Source organism: Arachis ipaensis, chromosome B02 (assembly GCF_000816755.2).
Source record: "Arachis ipaensis cultivar K30076 chromosome B02, Araip1.1, whole genome shotgun sequence".
In the NCBI taxonomy this organism is placed as follows: Eukaryota; Viridiplantae; Streptophyta; class Magnoliopsida; order Fabales; family Fabaceae; genus Arachis; species Arachis ipaensis.
In genome coordinates this window covers 65,300,809-65,324,622 of record NC_029786.2, presented here as the reverse complement: position 1 = coordinate 65,324,622, position 23,814 = coordinate 65,300,809, and the positions used below count along the sequence as shown (strand labels likewise).

The 23,814-nt window shown below is 35.1% G+C and overlaps 1 protein-coding gene across 1 annotated transcript; it reads right to left on the bottom strand.

Moving 5' to 3' along the window:
* LOC110269237 lies at positions 680–1,701 on the bottom strand. The gene is made up of 2 exons (XM_021116937.1): positions 1,573–1,701; positions 680–1,396 (listed from the first exon to the last, which is right to left on the bottom strand). Exons 1-2 carry the CDS (start codon positions 1,699–1,701, stop codon positions 680–682), a joined length of 846 nt encoding a protein of 281 aa, XP_020972596.1.

Below are 23,814 nucleotides of genomic sequence, written 5' to 3'. Positions count from 1 at the left end.
TCAAAGGTTGAGCTCCCAATAGTGCATGAAATCTGAAAGCTCTCTGGATCTGGCATTTTTCTTGGAAGTTTGCTTTGAATTATCGCACTACATTCCTTGGTCCGGACCACTGTTTCATCTCCCTTTAAATCTTCTTCTTAGAGAGTAAGTCCTTCATGAACTTGACATAGAGAGGCATTTGCTCCAAAGCCTCAGCAAAAGGAATATTGATTTGTAACTTTCTGAAAACTTTCAAGAACTATAAAAATTGCTTGTCCTTGGTCTCCTTTTCAAGTTTCTGAAGATATGGCATTTCTGGATTGTACTCGGGTGCCTTGGGTGGGGCATGTGCTATGATATCCTCAGTCTTTTATTGATTTTCTTTTTTCTTTGATCCCTTAACAACTTGTGCTTCTTTTGCTGTCACTGGTTCACTCACCAATGTGATAGCCTTGCATTCTTCTTTTGGATTAGAAACCCACTTGTATCTCCAAGTTTCTGAGTGAGGCTCTGGTGTCTTGCATAAACTGTGAGTGTTCTTGGAGAGTTCTACAACTATAGAGGCTAAGTCAGGGTCATTCTGAGGTTGAGTGGGTGCTTGCTGTGGCTGAGAGGCTTAAAACTGACGGTTATTGAAATTATTCTGATTAAAACTGTCTTGAGAATTATTGAAGTTCGGTTGCCTCTGAGATTGGTCTCTTCAACCAAAGTTAGGATGATTTCTCCACACTTGATTATATGTCTTAGAAAAAGGATCATTGTTGGAGGGTCTAGAGGAATTACCCATGAAATTAACCTGTTCAGAAGTAAACTGGCCATACTCATAACTCTCACTTTGAGGGAAACCACCACTCATGTCATAGGAAGTGTCTTGAGCATTGACGGCTAAAACTTGCATTCCACTCAAGTGCTGTGTAATAGCATTAATTTGCTGAGACATAGCCTTGTTCTGGGCAAGAATAGCATCCAAGGCATCCAACTCTATGACTCTCTTCTTTACAGAGGTCCTCTCACAGGAATATAAATATTGGTTGTTAGCAACCATCTCAATCAGCTCTATAGCCTCATTAGGAGTCTTTTTCATGTGGAGTGAGCCTCCTGAAGAATTATCTAGAGACATTTTGGTGGTCTCAAAAACTCCATCATAGAATATCGAAAACTGAATCCAGTCTGAGAACATGTCAGGAGGACACTTTCTAAGCATCAACTTGTACCTTTCCCAAGCTCTATAGAAAGACTCACCCTCTCTCTTCCTGAAGGTCTGAATATCCGTCTTCAGCTTAGTTAGCCTCTGAGGTGGAAAGAACTTGGTCAGAAACTTGTTGACCACTTTATCCCAAGTATCCAGGCTCTCCTTGGGTTGAGTGTCAAGCCACTGTTTAACTTGGTCCCCCACAGTAAATGGAAGGAGGAGTAGCTTTTAGACATCAGCATAGACTCCATTAATCTTCACAGTGTCACAAATCTGTAGAAAATTAGAGATAAATATGTTCGAGTCTTCCTGCAGGAGTCCATGAAACTGGCAATTTTGCTGCACTAGAGAAATTAACTGAGGTTTTAGCTCAAAGTTGTTAGCAGCAACAGGGGTATAACAATGCTATTCCCATATAAATCTGGGCTAGGTGCATTATATGACCGAAGTGTTCTCCTGGGTTGTGCATGCATATTAGGAGGATTAACAACATTGGTGTTAACCGCATTGTTGTTGTTGTTGAGCTCCATAGTGGATTCTTCAACTTCCTTATTAAAATTACTCCTGAGATTCTCACCGGCTTTATAAGCTCTAGCTTGTTGTAAATGCTACCTCAAGGTCCTTTCAATCTCAGGATCAAAGTCTAAAAGATATTCTTTGTTCTTGTTCCTGCACATAAACAACAGAAAACAAAGAAAAATAAGAATCTCTATGTCAGAGTGCAGAGAATTCCAAGTGAGGTATCTTGTGTAAAAAAAATAAAACAAAATAAATTGAACAAATAACACTAAAAAATTTTGAAAGTCAACCAAGAGAAAAAAATAGACCACTAAATTTGAAATAATGAAAGGAAATTAATCAGGAAAAATAAAATAAGATTACTAAGGGGGACACCAAACTTAATTTTTAAAACTAAGAGAAAAATTTTAACCAAAATAGGACAAGATTTTCGAAACTTTGAAGAACAAAACAAATTAAAAAAATTAAAACAAAAAATGCCTAATCTAAGCAATCAAACAACGGTTAGTTGTCATTCACAGTTAATCCCCGGTAACGGCGTCAAAAATTTGGTGCAGAATTCAAACGTCCACAAACTAATCGGCAAGTGCACCGGGTCGTACCAAGTAATACCTCAGGTAAGTGAGGGTCGATCCCACGAGGATTGATGAACTGAACAAAAATAGTCGAAAAATTCACTTAGTCGGGCAAGCAGAAGTTGGTGTTTTAAGGTTCAAAAGAATTAAACAAAAGTTCAGAGAGTAAAGAAAGCAAACAGTGAGATTGGTGTAAAACGTATGTGAGAGAACAGTTAAGGTTTCAGAGTTATTTATTCTTCTGGATTTAGTTTTCTTACCAACCATTTTAATTATGCAATATTCATTTCATGGCAAACTGTGATTGACTAAATCCTAATTCTTAGTGATTTAGTCTCCTCTAACCTAATTAACCGTCAATTCCTTGATCACTTAATTTAAATTAAAGGGTTAAGTTCAATTCTAGTTTATTAGCCACAAAAATACTAATTACCCAAATATAAGAGGATTATATGTCACGTATGACGTTAAGTCCAAGTAATTAACAGTTTAGGAGAAATTTACTTTCAAGCTAGTATTCAAGTGAGATAAATTTTCCAAGAATCAACAAGAATTCATATAGAATAAGGGTTGTTCTTCCGATATACCCAGATTCATAAAGCTAAAGATTTTGGTTGTAAATAAAAATAACTAAGACAAAATAAAATATGACAATTAAAAGTTAAATCCAATCAAAGATGCTCCTTTGGTGGAAATGGATCCGTGTCATTGGCGCTAAATGCTAGATTGGGAGTTTAGTGCCCTAGTAGGTAGAAGCTCCTCATTTGATTTTGTCTTCGTATGACAGGCTTGGCGTTTAGCGCCCCAATGGGCAGAAGGCTTCCACGCGTTCCTAACTTGCTGGCCGCATTTAATGCCAGCTTGGGAGATTCCAAACTCTTCTATTTTCTTGCACACGAACTCTGCCAAACCAATCCAAACTTTATCTGAAATAATTAAAACACTAAAGCAACTCAAAGTAGCATCCAAAGAGGTTTCAAACACTACAATTTAATTAAAACTAAATAGATTTGTATCTAAAATAAATAGAAAATAATAAAAAGATGCTCACTGATAAACCACTATTTTATGGTTTGTTTTGTATTGAATTGAGTAGATTTTATCCATTATTCTCACACTTATTCACATAATTTGCATGTTTTACATTTCCCTTCCTAAATTTGTGCTATGATTGAAAACATGCTTCCTTGGCCTTAAATTTGCTATTTTTAATCCTCCTTTATCGCCATTTGATGCTGTGATTTGTGTGTTAAGTGTTTTCAGGATTTATAGGACAGGAATGGATTAGAGGAGGGAAAAGAAGCATGGAAAAGTGGAAGGAGAACACAAGAAATTAAAGTTTGGAGAAGCTGGCAACGACACGCACGCGTGGACGACACGTACGTGTGACCAGCGCATCAGGCAAGCGAGGTGTACGCGTGGATGATGCGTACGCATGACCAGGGATTTGTTCAGCGACGCGTACGCGTGGCTGACGCATACGCGTGACGAGCGTCACATGCTGCAGATATTAGAATTCGCTGGGGGCGATTTCTGGGCTGATTTGGACCCAGTTTCAGGCCCGAAAATACTTATTAGAGGCTGCAGAGTGGAGCTGGAATGGGTCAATCATTCATTCACACTTTCATTCACATTAGTTAGGTTTAGATGTAGGTTTCTAGAAAGAGAGGCTATCTCCTCTCTCTAGGTTTTAGGGTTCTTAGGTTTTGCTCTTCTCACATTCAGATTTCTACCTTGCTTTTATTTAATTTCTCTTTTACTTTTATTTGTTCTAGTACCTTAGTTATCTATTTCTCTTGTTGATTACTTTATGTTGTCAATTTAGTTTATGAATTCTTCTATTTTCCTCTAATTCATATTAATTCAATTTATGTTTCCACGTTTATGATTGCTTTCTTTACTTTGTTGTTATTGTTTCCTCTTGCAATTGTTAGTCTTAGATTTTGCTATGTCTTATTACTTTTCTATGCTTTTATTTTGTGCCTTCCAAGTATTTGATAAAATGCTTGGTTGGATTTTAAATTAGATTTTTGTATTCTTATCTTAGATTGAGTATTTAGATACTCTTGAGTTATCAAAAGTCTTTTGTTGAATGGTAATTGAGACTTGCTGGTTGGCTTAGGCTTCACTAAATCTAGTCTTTGATTAGGACTTGTGAACTTAAGTTGATTTTGCTCACTTGACTTTCCTTCATTGTTAGAGGTTGACTAAGTGAAAGCAAAAGGCAATTACCATCACAATTGATGATGATAATGAGGATAGAAATTTCAATTCTCAATTCTTGCTAGGACTTTTCTTAGTTGTTATTTTATTTCCTTGTTATTTACATTACATGTCTCTTATCACAAAAACCCCAAAAATACTTTTTCATAACCAATTATAAGTACACTTCCCTGCAATTTCTTGAGAGACGACCCAAGGTTTAAATACTTCGGTTAATTTTATTGGGTTTGCTTAAGTGACAAATAATTTAAACATTGACTGAGGTTTAGTTGTCGGTTTAGAACTTTACTTGCAACGTGAATTTTTGTGAAAATCTTTACCGACATTTTTTCTCCGTCAAGTTTTTTTGGTGCCGTTGCCGGGGAATTATAAATGTGTGCCTTATTATTCGTTATTATGAATATTGTGAATATGTTTGCTTTTCGTTTCTTTGTTAGTTGTTTCTAGTTTTAGGAGTTTATTTTCATTATTTCTTATTAGTTTTTGTTTTTATTTTCTCTGGTTACTATGAATTCTCACTCCTTTGGCTATGAGAGTGGTTACAACTATGTTGTAGGGAATGGAATCTACAATGAGTACATGCATCAAGGATGGGACAATCAAAGGTGGGAGGAGCCTCAAGCTTATGGACAACCCTCTTAGCAATAACCTCCACCAACTTACTATGAGCAAGAGCCATTCCAGGATGTATATCAATCCAATGGATATGGTGGACCCCCTTGTAGTTACCAACAAGCCCCACCATATGCCTATGAACCCCCTCCTCAACATAATTTTGAACCACCATACTTACAAGCCACCTACAATCAAACACTTCTTTATGACCCTAACCCATATCCACCATACCAACCACCTTATGAGCCATATGAGCCATACAAAGAGCCACCCCAATTTCAACCCAATTACTCCCAAGAACCACCACCTCAATAGATACCATCTCCAATGTATGCGAGCTTTCAACTACAATATGATCCTAATTATGTTAGCCAAGTGGAACAAGAGCCACAGGATTATTTCAAGGAAGCAATGGATCAACTTCAAGTAACCATCCATCAAATAGAGCGAGAGGAAAGCCGAAACGCACACAAAGCTCTCATGGCTAACAAATCTCAACTTGAGAACAAGGGACTGAAGTGTGTTGTGAAACAAGTGGAAAAGATGGAGAGTGTTGAACTGCCACATCCTTATCATGATGAACCACCCTCATATCATGAACCCTTCCCCCCAAGCAATGAACCCTCATATCCACTCCAATCTCCAATGGATGACACTCTTGGTGTTCTTCTTCAAGAGCAAAGAGAGATGCAAAGGACGACACTAGAGTTCATAGCTACCTTGACCGAGGTAGTAGATAATTTAACTTCACTGCATGTCAACACTCAAGGCACTCCAATGGCTACATTTGGAGAATCTAATGAAGAACGTAGCATGAAGGAGAGACTATGAATGCCGGTGAAAAATGATGAATGTGGCTTTGTATTAGAACAATTGGAGGAAGCCAAGTCAAGTGTTTAAGGTTCGATTCTCTCAATTCTCTACTAACCTTGCTTTCTAAGGCTTGCTCTTCTTCTACCAATCAACACAAATTTAATGCATAAATACAGATATCAAGAGGTCTTTTGAGGGTTGTAATAGGGTTAGGGTCAAGGTAGGATTGTATTTGGTCAAGAGGACTAAAATCTAAATCCTTAATTAACCTAAACTTCCCACCTAACTTAAGACAATCCATGTAATTAGAATATAAAATCTAACTACCCATTAACTATGTTTACCACATATTCATGCATCCCAAATTTGAGTACAATATATATGCATTGCTACCACCATTTACTTTGGGGCATTTTGTCCCCTTTTATTATTTGCTCTTTTTTTCTTTTTCTCTTTTTTTTCTTCTTTATTTTTTTCTTTTCTTTTGTTTTTCTCAATACATATGATTAAGATATTGAATGCATGAACATGTCCTTAACATTTTTTTTCACATTTTCGTAAAAATACACAACACCCACTTCCCAAAACACTCACGCATCACAACACCAAACTTAAACTGTTGCTTGTCCTCAAGCAACTAAATATAATATAGAACTAAGCAGAGAAATTTCCTAAGAATTGAGTGTGCATTTAACCTCCTGTCCAATTACTGAGTGAGGTTAATGATACTGTGACTCTGAATAGGTTTGGCATCTCACTATCCTTTGAAGCTCTAAAATATTGATGCCCTTCAGAACTAGAACTCAGATGATATTATGGATTCTCATTCTTTAAGCTCTGATTAATCCCTGAACACAGCTTTTTCGGGTCTTTTCTTTGGTGCTTTGCACCTTGAGGCTAGCCGTGACTCTAAGTGTTTGTCTCAAGCCTAACTTGACACAAAAATACAACAAGCACTTAACTGGGAAACTCTTTGAGTTCTACTTTTTCTTTCTTTTAATTTCTTCCAATCAGTAGTGCTCAGAGCCTTTGGCATACTCTATAATTGCACTTGGTCTCGACTCTTAGTACTCTGTCTCAAGGGTTACTTGACACATTCACACCACAAGCATATGGTTAGGAAAACAACTCTTTGAGATTTTAATCAAATTCGACCTTCCTAACCATTGATGCTCAGAGCCTTGGACCTTGATTTTATTTTTTTTTCTTTTTGCTGTTTGTTTTGCGTCAAGGATCAATTTCTTAATCAATTTAGAGAATCTATAATATTTCTCTAAGTTCCTGTACCTCAAGGATCAACATTCTTAACTTCAATATCAATTATGCACTATTCACTTCATGCATTTAGAATAATAGATACTACCACCACATCAAAGTAACTAGAACAACTCAGAATATATAACTTAAGTCTCATATATTTTACTACTTCTTTTTTTTCTTTTGATTTTTCAGGTTTAGTGAGCAACACATGTGACATTTTTCAAAATAAACATAAAATATCAAATTACATAACTAAGCTAGCAAAATAATAAACAACTACTAATAATCATGCAAAGGAATTCAAACAGATAACAGAAAGCAAGATGAAATAACTGGAAAATAGGAAATAAGTAAAGTAGCAGATAATGAAACTCAACCACCTCAGTCCTAGTGGCTGCTCCTTCCCGGGAATCCTCTCTAGCGCCTGAGCTCCTCCAACTCTCACCTCTGACTCTATTGTTCCTCCACTAGCCGATGAAGGAGGGCGGAGTGATCCTAATACTCTATTCTTAACTGGTCAACAGATGATGTCAGCTGCCCAATAGATATAGCCAACTCATCCCAATAATCATGTGGAGGAAAGTAATATCCTTGAGGCATCTCAGCCTGATCCTGCTGAGGAGGGGGAACTGGCTCCTGAGGCGGTGCTCGTCTAAGCTCCTTGGCGTACTCCATGTCCCTCCGAGTGATCAGCCTCTCAATGTCAACAGGGGTATTTCCATCAATGCAGACTCGAGCGGCCTTACACAAGCGGAATATGAGGTGGGAGAAGGCCAATCTATAGTAGAAGTAGAGGCCTTCGCAGCTATATTGTACAGCTCCTGAGGGATCACACGGTGCATTTTCACTTTATTACCGAGCATGATACAATGAATCATCACAGCTTGGTCAATAGTAACCTCGGACCAGTTACTCATAGGGATGATAGAGCATTGAATAAACTCCAACCACCCCCCCGAGAAACCAGCTTCAGATCATGCCTTCCCAGTTGGTATGGCTGCCCTCTAGCATCCCTCTTCGACAGTGCTCCAGGGAGGCATAAATCAATGAAGACCTAGTCCAGTCTTTGATCAATGTTGACTCTGTGAGTGTAAGAGTGAGGGTTATCTTTGGATGGTGGCAGTTGAAGTATATCTCTCACTCTCTCCGAACAAAACTCTAGGATCCTCCTTCGTACCATAGTGCGCCAATTCTTTCAGTCGGAGTTCACACCTTTGATATGCTTGTAAGTCACCCAAGCATTGGCGTAGAACTCCCTGACAATTAAAACACCAACATCGGTCACAGGGTGGCACAGAACTCCCTAACCCCTCCAGAGAATTTGTTCTCGGATTTCTGGAAATTCATCCGGTTGCAAATCAAATCTGACTTCCAGGATCACCTTTTTTTTTTCTCACAACTTCGTTAAAGTGATCCTCATGGGTCTTGGAGAAGAACCGGCTAAACCCCTTCTTTATGCTTTGATCCATTTGGTTTTCTTTTCATTATGTGTCCCAAAACTACCCTTATTATTCTCTTGATATTGTGACAAAGTTTTTAAATCATTCGGTTTAAATTTTTGGACTAATACCCATTATTTTGACATGTGATTGAACAAAAAGTTCACAGGATGACACCAAAAAATAATAAGTTCTGTTAAGGATTACACTATGTGATAATTAATGATATGAGGATCATATATGAGGTGAATTCTCTCCATACACAAATTTTAATATGTAATTACTTACTACTGCTTTTTTATGGTGATTTTCCTATAATTATGTCAACTAAATAGCATTGAGGAAAATTAATTGATTTTCTTGTTAGAGAACGTTTTCTTCTTTAAAATAATTTATTAGTCTGGATAAAGGGTAATAATTAGTTTTCAAGTTAACCAATGACGTCAACTTCATTTACTTTCTCCACTCAATGAAATGATAGATTTATGAAATGATAGTTGAGTCCAAAAAATTCAAAAACATGTTGATTTAAAATTATTAATTTCAATTGCGTCGACTTCATGTACTTTCTTCATACATGTATTGCTCAATGAAAGAATATATTTTTTTAGTATTAGTTTATTAAGATATAAAAACACCAATTATTTTATTTGATTACTAAATTAATAAATACATTTTCATAGTATTTGCATTATGTATTCATGTCATTCTCAAGACTAACGACACCATGTGTGTTCCTTTGAAACATTTGGACTGGCCTAACTATAAGATATTAATTCTTATTTTGAATATAATTTATAGGTTCTCTATAATTTCTTCAATATTTTTGAAATCTATATTAAACTTAATCAATACACTTTATCTCATTATTACATGCTCTTAATTGGTCATTTTATATTCAAAATTTGAAATATTATGATCTGAATACGCTAACATAGTTCTTAATTATAGATTATTTGTATAGTGGTTTGTTGCAACCATGTGCGCCTTCCACTATAGTTATTAGGAAACAAAAACAGTTTCAACTTTAGACATACGTTTAAAAATAATAGATTGAATACTTGGAGAACCGTGGATTGTTGGACTCATTAAGGGTAGTTGTTCCTCGCATACCTTCACAGCGTATACCTTCAATATAATAACTATTAAGCGAAAAGTATTACTACAACACTATAAAGATATGAGCAGAAGAGATTAGAAAATTTGAACGATGTCAAGTTTAATCAGCTTCCACATTTATTTAAAAATTACACTTTTCATTAAATATAACCTTTTTGAAATTGAGTAGTATTAGATTGCCTACTCTTAGCGAGTTTCAATGCTCTCACTCTTCTAGCATTCTTTTTTGCCTCTGATAGAAAGAAAACAATTGTAAGTTTTGTTTACATAGGTTTAAATTTGGTTAAATTCATCCAATTTGTGTAGGTCGAATTAGGGATAGCTAAGTACCTATTCCCTGTGTCAAGTTAGCAGTATTGAAGGGTAAATCTGCCAGAGCTATCCTGTAATTTATTAACCGTTTAATTTTGCTATCCTTCTGATTCATAGTATGAGAATCAATTATATGGGACATGTTTTCCTTATCTGGACATAGGCTTTGGTTTGACGTATTACTTAGTAATGTGTCCATTATACTTGAAATGATTCTCATATTATTTGATGACACTACATAATGATTTTACTAACTGAATTCTTACAATGGTGATTACCGGTTGTTTCAATAAGCCATCCAGAAAGGTGTTATCCTGCCCCAGCATGTGAATTGCTTTGCGTTTCGATGTTTCTGATGGATATCTTTTGACAGCTAGAAATGCTTTGAACCTTCTTTAACTTATTATAACATATTTTTGCTACTGGTTGTGAAGTAAAACAATATAAAAGATAAAATATGTGCTGGTTTATCATCAAGATATAAGTATAAAACACAAAGGCACAAATCTCACATGCATCAACTTCATAAAAGCTAAAATATTCTTCTTTTGTTTACACTGATTGGTTGAGATATCATGCTATATTAAGATTGAACCTGAATCAAAAGTTAGATGTTGTACAATTTGAATACCTGATTTTTTGGAGGAAGATGACATGCTGTTGTGTTGGATAGGCATTTCTAAATATTCTAAATACGTTTGGCGTTGCTATGGTATTCTCATCCTCTTCATCTTCTCATTAATAATCATCTTTCTTTCCTTCCTGGCCTCTCAATAAGGTATTTGCTCCATTGTTACCTTGTTTGTTTAACATAACATGGCTTGAATATATTTTAAATTATCAAAATTTTAGTGTATTGTACTTTGAATAACCATTTTTAATTTCACCAAGGGATTTTTTTTTGACAAACCTAAGTTATGCCACGTCAAACCAAAAGCTTATCTTTGTAGGCAGACCAGGTTGGACTTAGTTAACTTAGAAATAATTTTTTAATAATAATATTGACTAAATTTTTATTTACTATGAACATACCGTTAACTAAACATTAAATACTCTTAGAGGGATTATTCAATCATGTCTCAAAATATCTATTTTTATTCACAATTATATTTAACCGATGACTTGAAGATTTAAGCCTCCACATCTTAAATGTATAAACATAGATCTTTGAGTCACAACACAGTTAGCATTGTATCTTTATTTAAGGGATTATAACTATTCTCATGACTAAACTGACATTAGTCTATTATATATAAGTACCACCTATTGGTAACTTACTATTATTATATTTCTTCAAAAGTATCAACCGTATACCTCCAAATTCTGATAGATCGTAAAAAGCATTGAAAAATATGTCATGTAATCATGATTATAATCACAACGGGAAACATTTAGATTTTTTAAGGCAATTTTTAGAAAAAAATATGTTATTTATTTGATCCTCCAAATGTAGTTTTGTGAAAAAAAATCTATTTAAAGAATACTATGTGATTTTTTATCCTTCATATTGTGTTGATATTTGTTACAACAACAATTTGAGAATTATCTCAGAGGTAAGTCCTTCCAAAATGTTTAAATCCAACAACTTGGCATGTTTGTTACTCTAGACTTGTATATTTTATCATCAATTTCTTTTATAACCACTTATAATTTATGTAAAATTAAAGAGTAAAAATTATGAAATTATTGTCTATTTATTAATTTTGATTTACTGGCTCATTTGTTAGTTGTCACAAGAATAAAAAGAAAATAATTCATATTTTACTTATGTAATGATAATAATGCTGTAATTTCATTAGATTAAACACACATACACACCATTCTGACTTCAATAAAACACCAGCCCCTAGATAATCGATGACAATATAGCTAGGAAGATAAATCATACAGACGACTGCCGAATTACTACATTCATAAAACTAAACCTTATAAATAGTAATTGGCTTTAATGAATTAAAAACAACAATTAGAAACAACATAAGAGAAAACACATTTAGTAAATGTTAAAGACTCATAATTCAGATTGGACACTAAATGACTACTTAACAAATACTTAAAAAGCACATACACAACTCTTCATCTAGCACATCAGTGATACTTCTAGACCATGTAAGTTCCTACGAGTGGAGAGTAACTATTTTCACAAAAAGAGACTCATTCCAAATGCGATGCACAAAGGTTTTGTCTTAAAAGTATTGAATTTATTCCTTGATAAAAAATCAGTTTTTTCTCCATCACTAGCTCCAGCATGTAGGGGTGTTCAAAACCGATCTGGACCAATCTAAACCGATCAATCGAACCGAAAGAACCGAAAACCGAACAAACCAAAAATCGAAAAAACTGAAAAAATACATTTTGCTATTTTTATTACAATTCGGTTCGATTTTCGGTTCTGACAATGAAAATCCCAACTAAACGAACCAAACCGGTATATTAAAAACCCTAAAAAACCAAACACTCCCCACCCAATCTGACTCTCCTCTCCTGACCCACTCGCGACCTAACCCCCCTCCCTCCCCAGTCCACACCCCCAAACGTAAACCTAGATCTAGGCCTATAGCTGCTCTCTTCTCTCAGTCTCGCACTCTTGCTCTCTCCACTGAAGTCTCGAGCTCAAAGCCCTTCCTTCCAGCACCTGGTAGCGCCGCCGAAGCCTTCTTCCCAGCGACCACAGACCCAGCAGCGGTCTTCCCAGCGACAGCGAGCACGAACCCAGCAGTGTTCTTCCCAGCAGCGCCGAAGCCTTCTCCCAGTTACCTCCGAGCCACCCAGCACAACACAACACGACACAGCACGCCGAAGCCTTCTTCCCAGTAGCGTTTCTGGCCACCCACAACATAGCACATCACCAATCCACTCAGCCACCGATTCAAGGTAGATATGGAGCCCGAGCCTCCGAGTCAGGTTTATAATTTGACTAAGTTTTGTTTAATAATTATTGATTCATTATTTTATTATGTTCAACAGCTTTTGATTGTTGTTCATTGTGTTATTTATTGTTCATTATTTATTGAAATTGCTTATGATTGCTGGTTCACTGTTCATTGGTTTATTTGTTATTCATTGTTTAGGGAAATTGCTTCTGATTGTTGGTTATGTTGTTCACTGTTCAATGTATTTGATTAGGAAAATTACTTCTGATTGTTCAATGTATTTGTTTAGGGAAATTGGTTCTGTGGTTCACTGTTCAATGTATTTATTTAGGAAAATTGCTTCTGATTGTTCAATGTATTTGTTCATTTTTAGTGAGCATGTTGAGAACTATCACTGCCACTAATGTTGGCATAATGCTGTGATCAAGTATCTTTCATTAGTGGAATGAAGTGAGGTAATTGTTTTGAGATGGTACAAGCAACTGCGGGATGCATAAACAGTGGTCAGAATCTTGCAATTGACTGCTTTCTGTGTTGTAAATATGTGGATTTATTAATCAAGTAGAACTTGAAAAGCTTAAGAGATGCTCTGTCCAATAATTATGTGACTGCCAGAAGATGTGTAATCTTGAAAACCTACCTTGGTCAAATAGGTTTTATCATACTCTGAAGTAGCTTAGTATTGTTTGATGTCGAAGGGTATGTGTTCCATTTCTTCGATCAGCTAGACATACTTGTTCAATGATACAGTTAGCTGAAAATATCTAAAAACTTTATCTGAAACTGCTTCTGGTTTATTATTATTATTAGTTTTTTTTTGGAAAAATAATATGAAATAAAAAATTACTTTTGAAGTGATTTAGTATGATTTATCAAGTGTTGGTGGTTCTGGATCTTGATAGGAAGAAATTGAAATCAGTATAGTAAGATAAATTTGAATAATGAGAAAATAGAAGCAGTTTTGAAGTATTAGATTACCTTTGTCATTGTATCTAATGATTTAGTATATGTCATGAGAAACTAGATATTGTTGAATTACTTTTGTTGAATTACTTTATTGTTGGTATTGTTCTATTTTTAATTTATTTGGTTGATGGCTTATTGTAATCCATTTGGGATTGATTTCTTTGTGATTTCATGTCATATTAGATCTTTGTAACTATTTATGTACATCAGTTGCCATTTTAAAGTCCCTTACAATGTTAACAGCAGCAACCATCTGCTGTAAAGCTCCTCCATTGTTTGTTGTACGATGTCATTACAATATTCTTACTTGATGACTAGAGAATGTAATCTCATCATACCACTGTGGTTTATAATACCGAAATTTTATTCACTGCCACATAAAATGCAGTGGCTATTCTTTTGTTCTTCTCTTTTATCTCTCGTAGGTCTACTTAATTAACACAATCAACAAAAGTAAAATGATTATTTTCTTTGACCACTGCACTTTGTTTTATTAAGCGATTTATGTTGCTTGTAAACTTCTGACACATACTATGTAGGAGACAAATGCAGATGCACTGGATATGATAGTTGCTACTGCTTTTTTTTTTCCTATTTCAAATTTTCTCATTTAAGATGAATTAGAGAAGAATATGCTATGTATTTCAAATTTTAAATCATGGAGTGTTTTAGAAGAGATATTTATATCAATGAGCATTCTTTTGAGTGAAAAACCATAACTCAATAATGTATTTGTTCTTTTAATTTAATTTATTGTTTCTGCTATTTATTTATAGTAAGTTTAATGTATTTTGTTGGATTAAGACTTTGTTAGCTATTGTGTATTTGTGCTTGTCGATTTCAATGTTATGACTTTGTGAAATAGTATGATAATATATTTTTTGAATTGATTGAAAAAACCAAACAAACCGAACCAAACCAAATCGACTTTAATTGGTTTGGTTTGGTTTGGATGGCCTCAATAAAAAAACCGAACCAAATCACACCGCGAACACCCGTACCAGCATGATTGTTCCTAAACTCTAAAAGTGAAATAATATCCTTACTAACAAAATAGGATTGTAAGAAATTTGCAATTGAGAAATCTTTACATCTTTTCCCAAATTAGCTGATCTTGACCATCACGAATAATTTCTCACAAATTAATTTGGATTATCCATCCTACATATAATGTGGATATGAACCCAACTCCATCATTGAAGTGTGTTAAGAACTGGTAAGTTGATTTAATAGCATTTAAGGCCTTACCCTCGTAACATACCCTTTTATTTAACATACCCTTTAGGAGGTTCCTGCCTGCCCTATCCAATAAACAATCACATTTTTCATAATGTACTTTGGGCCAACCTTTTGGACTTTACTATGAATTGTTTCAAAGTGCTTCCAATTCCTCTCGTATGAATTGTAGAGAGTCTAAGACATTTTGGTTTCAGAATAGTGCCTTTTGTACACATGCACTATCTTATACTCAATAGTATCCTCCAAATAACCAAAAGCATATATAGAAACAGCATACCATGAATGCTTTCTTGCCTTATCAAACGCAAATGTCAACATATGGGTTAGAAGATTCCAAATAAGTCTAGAGATAAGGCCATCCTAAGAGTACCTTAGACAGAGATTTCCATAATCATAACCTATAAGAGCATAGTAGCCAAAGTTATTTATGGCCACTAGTATATTCAAATTAAGATGCTGGCTAGTTTGAGCATCAACCCTCTCAAACCACTAGGAGTTTTCATTAGCTGGAGAGTATCCAATACCAATGATGACACTCTGCTCTCTGCTTTTGTTTTGCTTGTAATGTTCCTTCTCAAAAGATGGTGTCGATAATGTATATCTCCATGACTTGTTTGTACTCCTGCATCTCCTAACTGTCTTGGAATTTTTCTTAATATTTTTTAAACTAATTCATCACCTAGATGAGGCATGCAAACTCTCTTTGGTGGGGTGTGACTCATTTTTGAGATACAACCAAGTAATATTTATGTAAAGCTGGTTAACTGAGAAGATGTTAGTTTGTATTGTAAGTTTTCCATCATATAAAAAGATGGGTCATATAGTGGTGTTCTCTTAAAATATATAGTTGGTTGAATAAAGAAAGTAAGATAATTCAAGTTTTAGTATTCAACTTGGTAGTACTTATATGCCTTTTACTACTTATGTGATTTTTAAAAGGTTCCATCACATTCCAGAAAAATTAGTTTAGACTCTAACAATAACTTAATGAATAATTTTCTTATCTCTGAACGTAGGAGTCCATAACCCATTAAAAGAGTGATGTTGAGACAGAGTGATGTTGAGACACGTACAAATACACAATAAACCTTTTTTTTTGCATGTTGGTTATGTATATTGAACATTATTTAAACTGGTTTATTAATTAGTTATCCTTTCATAATTTTCTCTTTTCTTTGTTATTAAATGCAATAGTGTGTATCAATTTGTTTTGAATGTGGGTGAAATATAACAATAATTTAGTCATAAATAGAATTAAGGGGCTTAACTCCATAAATAACTAATTCAAGGTATTTGAAAAGAGACTGAAGTTCCCTTAATGTATTGATTTAATATTAACAAATTTAATGCAAAAAGAGGTTACCATAAGTCGTTGTCTAGTTTACTTTAACTAGTTGCTCCAAATTATCATAATTCGATTGAATTATTTTATCCGAATGCTCAGAATTAAGATGCATTTGAGACTAAGGTATTTTAGTTGGATGTCACTTTGTTTATATTGAAGTAGTTTAACATATATGTTATAACATTATTTGCATTCATACATTATATAATTTAAGTGCATTGATACTTAAACTGGGGTGACACATGTCATTCATACATTATACATAATACTCCAGTTGTCATCAATTTTTAAATATGTATAAAGTATATAATAATCGTCATAGAAATTGAATTTCATTTAAAATTCTATTCATTCATCATTACATCTATTATATAGCCATTACTGGTAATTGTGCATATGATTCCTATGACCATAAAGATTATTTGATCATTTTAAAGTATCTATATTATTTGAAAGATAATAAGTTACATACCTTGGTCGTGACTAATTATTTATTAACTATATGTATGGCTTATAATTTTATTTGGTTGCATTCATCTTGATATAAATTGAAGTAATTGTCTATCTTTCATAGTAATTTATATAATAACATTTTTTGACCCTTCAATACATGAATTCTTTTTATAAATAAAAAAAACTGCACTTGCCATACAGCCTCTCATATAATGCTCTACTTGTCATGATTTTTTTTTCATATATATAGCGCATATGATAATTCTTGTGCAATTGGAGTTTCATTTAAAATTAAATTCACTCCCACTAAAGGTTTGCCTGAGGTATTTAAAATTTAATAGAAAATCAAATCTCATATTAGTTAATAGTTATTGAGATTATGGAAAATAGTTATTATTTATGGATAAAATAATTTAAATAAATCACTAAATTTATTTCTTTTTTATTCTTATTGGTAAGTTGTAGAATGGTTATTTAAAACTACATTGATTTTATAAATTAGTAAATTTATTTTTATTATTCTTATTGGTAAGTTATAGAATGGTTATTTAAAAGGTACGTTAGTTTTATTCATTTCGTTTCTCCATTTGGGTGATCTTTTCTTTTTTGTAGTTGTTTTAGTTATGGGTTTTATTAACGAACTCAATGTTCTGTGTTATGTTTCAAATTTTTTTTTTAGTAACGCAAAATTTCTATCTTGTTTTCTCTATGAATGCACACAATTTCTATTCTAAAGTAAATGAGAGTAAGGGATTTAGAACTCATTGGAATTGAACATATCAGTGTCTTAAAAAATCTTTGATTTTGTATCACACGACGTGACAGCTAAAATAATCTACTTGTTATCCTTCTCATTGATTAGGCAATATAGGAGACATGGGTTCTAAAGGTAACGTTTTTAGCTCAACTAATATATTTAGAGATGGTTTTATTTAACTTTTTAATCTCTAGTATTGGGTAATGAGATAATAAAATTGACAATAACCTTGTATTATTATATAATGTCACATCTTCAACTTCGGGAAAAAAACACATTGTTGCAGTGCATGGCCCTTAATCATATACTTTACATGATTAAAATACTTATTGTGTTTAGGGATAGATATATAATATTATTGACCAGTAGTCCATATCCTACATAACTTCAAAATGAAACTGGCATCACCAGCAGACTTGATGTCTGTTAAATTGATATGTTCTGCCTAAAACCTTTCAATTTTTGTCAGTAACTTAAGATTTAGATTATTTATTAATGGTATTACAAATTCTTGTTACTCATAAAGATATGCTATGTTCATTAATATGGTATGTTAAAAATGGCTTTTCTAGTTATAAGGTAATATTATTAGTAAGGAGTTTGAAAACTACTTGTAAATGAACAAATAACCCTCTTAAAAAATCTTGGATTTGTATAAGGTTATCTTATTATCCCTCTCATTGATTTTCCAATATAGGAGACGTGGCTCCTATTAGTTAATATTTTAGGTCAACTACTATATTTAGAGATGGTGTTATTTAACTATGAGTAAAGCTAGGGAACCAAAACCACATCAGCCAAAAACCAGCCAAATGTGCATGAGCTGGGTCACAAAAGCCCAAACCACATTCAGCAACATCCAAAAAATGTGAGGGTAAACCATATTCACCCCAAGCAAAAACCCTACCTCCTTTTCACCGTTTTACCACAGAGAATTCAAAAAGCTTCCATAACCCCGCCACGCTACCGAAACTCTCGCGCGACCCTCCTCCATCTCTTCTGCGGACACCGCGACGTCGCACACAGCGGCTCTACCCATCGAGACTCCACCGAAGATACTTGCGCGCAACCTTCCTCCTGTCACCGGCAGCTTTGACGCCGTGCCGAGCGTCTCTGACCATCGCGGCTCCATTATCGCAAGAAGAGCGACGCCGCACATGCCGTTGCATGTGGGTTTTTCCGGCGCCGCTTAAACTTTCTGGTGCACCTGGGGCGTCTGTTGATATTAACCTAGACTTCTCCAGCCTTGAAATTCCCGGTTCGGCTCACTGATTGGTAAGTATGGTATATGTTTCTTTTGGCTTCATATGCATGTCTTGAAAAGGGAATTAGACAGTGTTTTGTTGTAGTAGTCTCTATGAGGTCTTAATCCATGGGTGTTCTTTTCCATATTTGAACAGATCACTTAACAGATTTTGGAGCATCACTGGTCCTGAGCAAAATATTGCAGCTGCATGTGTTGCATGTTTTTGGAGTTTTGCAAAATCAATAAACAAGTAAGTATGTGTATTGATTGCTAATTGAATTTGGGTGGATTCTAATTAGATATGTGATGTTGTTGATGTTTTGCTCGGATGTTGCTTATTGCTAGAGTTTGTATGATGATTTTAGCTCGGATGGATGTTGTAATCGTGGTTATTAGAGGCTAGATGTTTCTGTTCTGTTATATGGTTTAGAAACTAATAATGGTGTTCATATGAGATGATATTTGAAATTGCATAAATTGAAAATTGAAAATTGAAAATTGAAGGTACTAACAAGTGCAAAGGCTCTAAGGTGCTGTTGTTGTTCAATCAGAACAAGAACTTCCCTTTATTTTTTTTTGAAAAGAATAGTTTGCTTCCCAGAGGCTGAAGGAACTTAATTGGTGGGGGTTGAGCTATCTATTGTGATAAGCAGATTATTGAAAGAACAGACAGGATATCATTTTGATTTTGGTCTGGGGAGTGTGAGGGGTGGCAATGTTGGTCTCTAACTTGAATGTTGTGGTTTACTCCTGTTTTTTTTCTTTTTTAAATGTAGTATGTTTTACATTTGGGGCAGATGTGAGGAAACAGGGTTGGACTTTGTCAGGTATTTCAAAGCATTTAGTTGTGGTGCATTTTTTGGTTAGTGGTTACCTCAAATCGAATATAATGAAAAAAAAAGCAATCCTTTTTGTTCTTTATTTCTGGGTTATAATAGTTTTAGGAGTTTTATATTATCAACTTGTGAGATTATTATGTACCCCAGGTTTTTTTTATTAATAAGTGGTTTTAATTTTATCAAATACTTTATTTGATGTCTTACGTGTCCAGAAAGCACACAATAGGAAACGTGTCCTATAGGAGATCCATGACTGCTCAAGCTTATAATTGATGTTTGTATTTGTAGTTCCTATTAACACATGCCTTCATAATGACACTCGTCCAGATTAATTAAAGTCAATGTAAATAATTTATGGGGATAAATTTACTTATAAATTAAATCTGGGGTTGGCTGTTGACACATAAAAAAATGAACTTAATTATGATTTTACATTAGAGATATTTATTAAATTAAAATATATTTATATTATAAATAGGGTGTTTTTTCTATGTTTTAGATTTTTCACAATTGCTTGAAAGTATGGTTTTTTTATGATGTTTTCTTCTTATTTGTCATAAGATGGCGATGTTATGTTACATCATGTTTTCAATTGTGAATGAGATAGAAGATGAATTCCTTTATCTCCATCTCTGTTTGTTTATGAAAAGGAAAATCATTTATTATATGAAATGAATGTAAATTGGCTGCTGAAATTGTTGCTGTATTCATATATGCAGTTTTGAGGAGCTGTTTCTTGTGTACCTCAACAGGATTAATTTGAAGTAAAAATCCAAGAGAGATGGGAAAAAAGGTAAAATGATTTCTATCCTTCACTTTTTACCAATTGGGCATTATCTTATCTTTGACTAAAATCTATTGTAACAATTAGCAGAAATTGTTAGATCCCCGTTGCTCGCCTAGCTACATATATGACATGATGAGCACGCTCTCAAAAAACAATTCCGTTGAGAAGCTAGCCGAGATTGATCTTATTGGTTTCGGATTCCTGAGGCTTGTACCAAATTGGTCGGTAAAGCAAGCAATCATGGTTCACCTAGCTGAGTCTTACCAAGTTAAGCCGAGAACTTTCATACTCGACATTGGCAACATCCGCCTGAATGCTGAGTTAATCGGGAAGGTTTTCGGCATTCTGTCCCGAGGTAGTTTCTGCTATCTTGTTTACCTAGTCTTGCAGTAGGGCACAATGACCATTAATAAATTCTGTTTGCCTTTCTTTTTTATGAGTATCAGAAATTGTATGAAATAAATTTCCTATAGATTAGCTTAGAAAATTCAGGCTCTGGTACTGTTATTTCTATGTGATATATTGATATGTTGCTGAATTACTTGAATCTTTGTTCACTGATTTTAGATGGTTCCGTGTATGATTTCATTTGAGTGTTTCTTGCATAACTTAAATTTGGCCCATCCTCTGTGTAGATACTCTATTTTCAGCGTCTGCAATACGGTGTGCTTGACAATTGTCTTGAGCATGAGCCATGGCTCGAAGCGTGGACCTCGGAGAGACTTGAAAAGAAGGCACAGTATATTATATCCGAGGTACTCGTTTCTATCTCATAATCGGTTAATTTATGAAAAGAATGCGCTGTTAATTTATATCGGAGAGTCTTGAAAAGAAGTCTTGGGGTTTCTCAAAAATCATTGATTTTCTTCGTTGCTTAATTCAGGGCCGCCTTTTGACTAGACATGGGGTAGGTGACGACATAAAGGGCCGGTCACCACAAGCTGCCAGGAGGAGACCTGGGAAAAAGGAACCACAGAAGCGCCAGCAAAAGCAATCGGTGCTGCCAAGGGTAAGCACGTTTTACTGCTTGAGCATGTTAACTAACTTAGTTTGTCGTTGTTAATTTGGTTCATTATCTTGCCTAAAACAGCAGAGGTCAGTCGGTGGAGAGAGTAAGCAGGTTTCAAATGAAAGACCACCAAGGGGACGTGCATCATCGCCACCTCCAACAGCGAGAAGTTCAAGGCGCGCCAAACTATCAGAAACTAGCACGAGGGTGAGTATACGATTACTGTTATCTACTGCTTAATTCATTAACTAGCTTTGATTACGTGTACTAGTGTCAATTAAATGTACTTGGATGTTTCTTTACACAACTTATTTGTTGTAAATAAAACAGCCTAACAGGGGAGATGTGCCAAAAATGGGGGAGGCTAAAAAGGACCGACCACGGAGGTGCCCCCCAAAAAAATCTGAGGAAAAGGATCTCCCAAGTGGCACTGATGATGATGAGGAGAATGAGCCTCTTGCCAAGCGGATGTGCCGACTCTATAAACAGGGAGTTGACAAAGAAAAAACAAGTGACGAACCAACAGAAGGCAACCTCAATCAGGACAAGGGAACCCATGAAACACCAGTCTCTGTCCTTCCCGATGCAGGAACACTCTCTGTTGCGCTAGTGAAGCATGAAGAATGGGAGTTCGACGGGCAAGTCTCCTAACTAAAACTAACTCATTTTCTCGTCTATTTTGCTTGTTAGTGAGTTAAGGAATCTATCTGTATACAGCTGTCATTTCTCTAACATCAATTAAGTTGCTTGCAGTAATCCTAATTTCCTGTCGAACCAAGACCCCGAGAGTGAACGAATGTGGCAATACTTTGAGCAACTGCAGAATACGAGTCCACTACAGGCCGTGATGCCAGCCAATCCATCTTGCATGACTCCTAGCCTACCAGGAAAGCAAATCTCACTGGGCAATGCTGGGATGGAACAACAGTATACCCAATGTACTCCTATAAAGGTGCATCCACTTCTAAAAGGGCGAAAGATCGACGAGGATGATGAGGAGCAAGTCCGACGATGGGCGGCCAATGGATCCTTGGAGCAAAGTGAAGTGTTGGCGTCCTATGAAGGAAGGCAGCATCTATCTTTGCTCCGAGAGGACATATGCTCACTGCTGCCCCGGCACTGGGTCACCAGCAACGTAAGTATAATATACTAACTCATTGACATAACGAATATGCTTCTTAATATAGAAAGTGGATAAAACATATGACGCTAACACAATTTAAACTTTTTTTTATGCAGATCGTTCAGTGGATGTGTTCAACATTTAATGATTCCGAATCACTGCGGTATAAGGAGGACTTTTACTGTATACCTCCCGGAATTTTGGTATGAACAAATTTGCGAATTCTAATCAACAATGATTTGAGATATGGACCTAAATAGTGCTTTTTTAACAGGAAACCATGTTGCAGAAGAGGAACTTGGCTTCCTTCAGGGAGGATCCCACCGTTAGTTATGTGGGGCTGGGTCCTCACTTTGGTGATGATTCGATGATTTTTGACAAGATAGCAGCTTCCATGCAAAAATGGGTAAGTTACTTCGCTACATGAAAAAAACTGTATACTTCTTGTATTATTTAACTCTTGAAGGTTGATGCATTTGTTTAATTACTTACAACCTGGTGTTTATTACTTGGATGTTCCTTGTGATAGGCAATAGTGTGTTCCCCTTAATTGTCAAATAGATGGTTCTGAATACAATTTTTGGTTTTCGTGTCTCAGTCACTTGAATTTGCATGTGCTTAATTGATGTGTCATTGGATTTCTTTACAATAGATGTATTGCAACACGTTAAATGTTTTAGAAATTTCGCATCTATATCTATTTGGTAACTTACTTGATCATGAAAATATATATTTCTGTTTCCATCGTAGTGGTTTGCACCAGTCTGTATCGATCGTCATTGGTGGCTGTATGCCTTTGAGATTGCTCAGAAACGACTGTGGGTGCTGGATAGTATGAATACAGGAGTGCCTAACAATGAAAGAGTAAAATTACATGCTTATGCGGTATGTATACTTCAACAAATTAGTTTGGCGTTAGACTTGGTAATTGAAACTGTATGATTTTTAACGTGTGGCTGATCTCCAGGGGAGACTCATTGAAGACATGGCAAAAGTTTCTATGCCCGCATATGAGCACACGGAGAACGGCCTACCGCGTTTCTATGCTAGCGTCCCACAACAAGATAACGGGTCAGTTAAATATTCTCTAATAACAATATTCTTAATAGCACTTCACTTGATAATGATATC

What these genes read in the sequence shown, in the direction of transcription:
- LOC110269237 (XM_021116937.1), bottom strand. Translation starts at nt 1,701, where the DNA reads ATGGAGCTCAACAACAACAACAATGCGGTTAACACCAATGTTGTTAAT. An exon ending in ATTTATATGGGAATAGCATT is followed by an intron (nt 1,397 to 1,572) that starts GTTATACCCCTG and finishes GATGTCTAAAAG; the next exon opens with CTACTCCTCCTTCCATTTAC.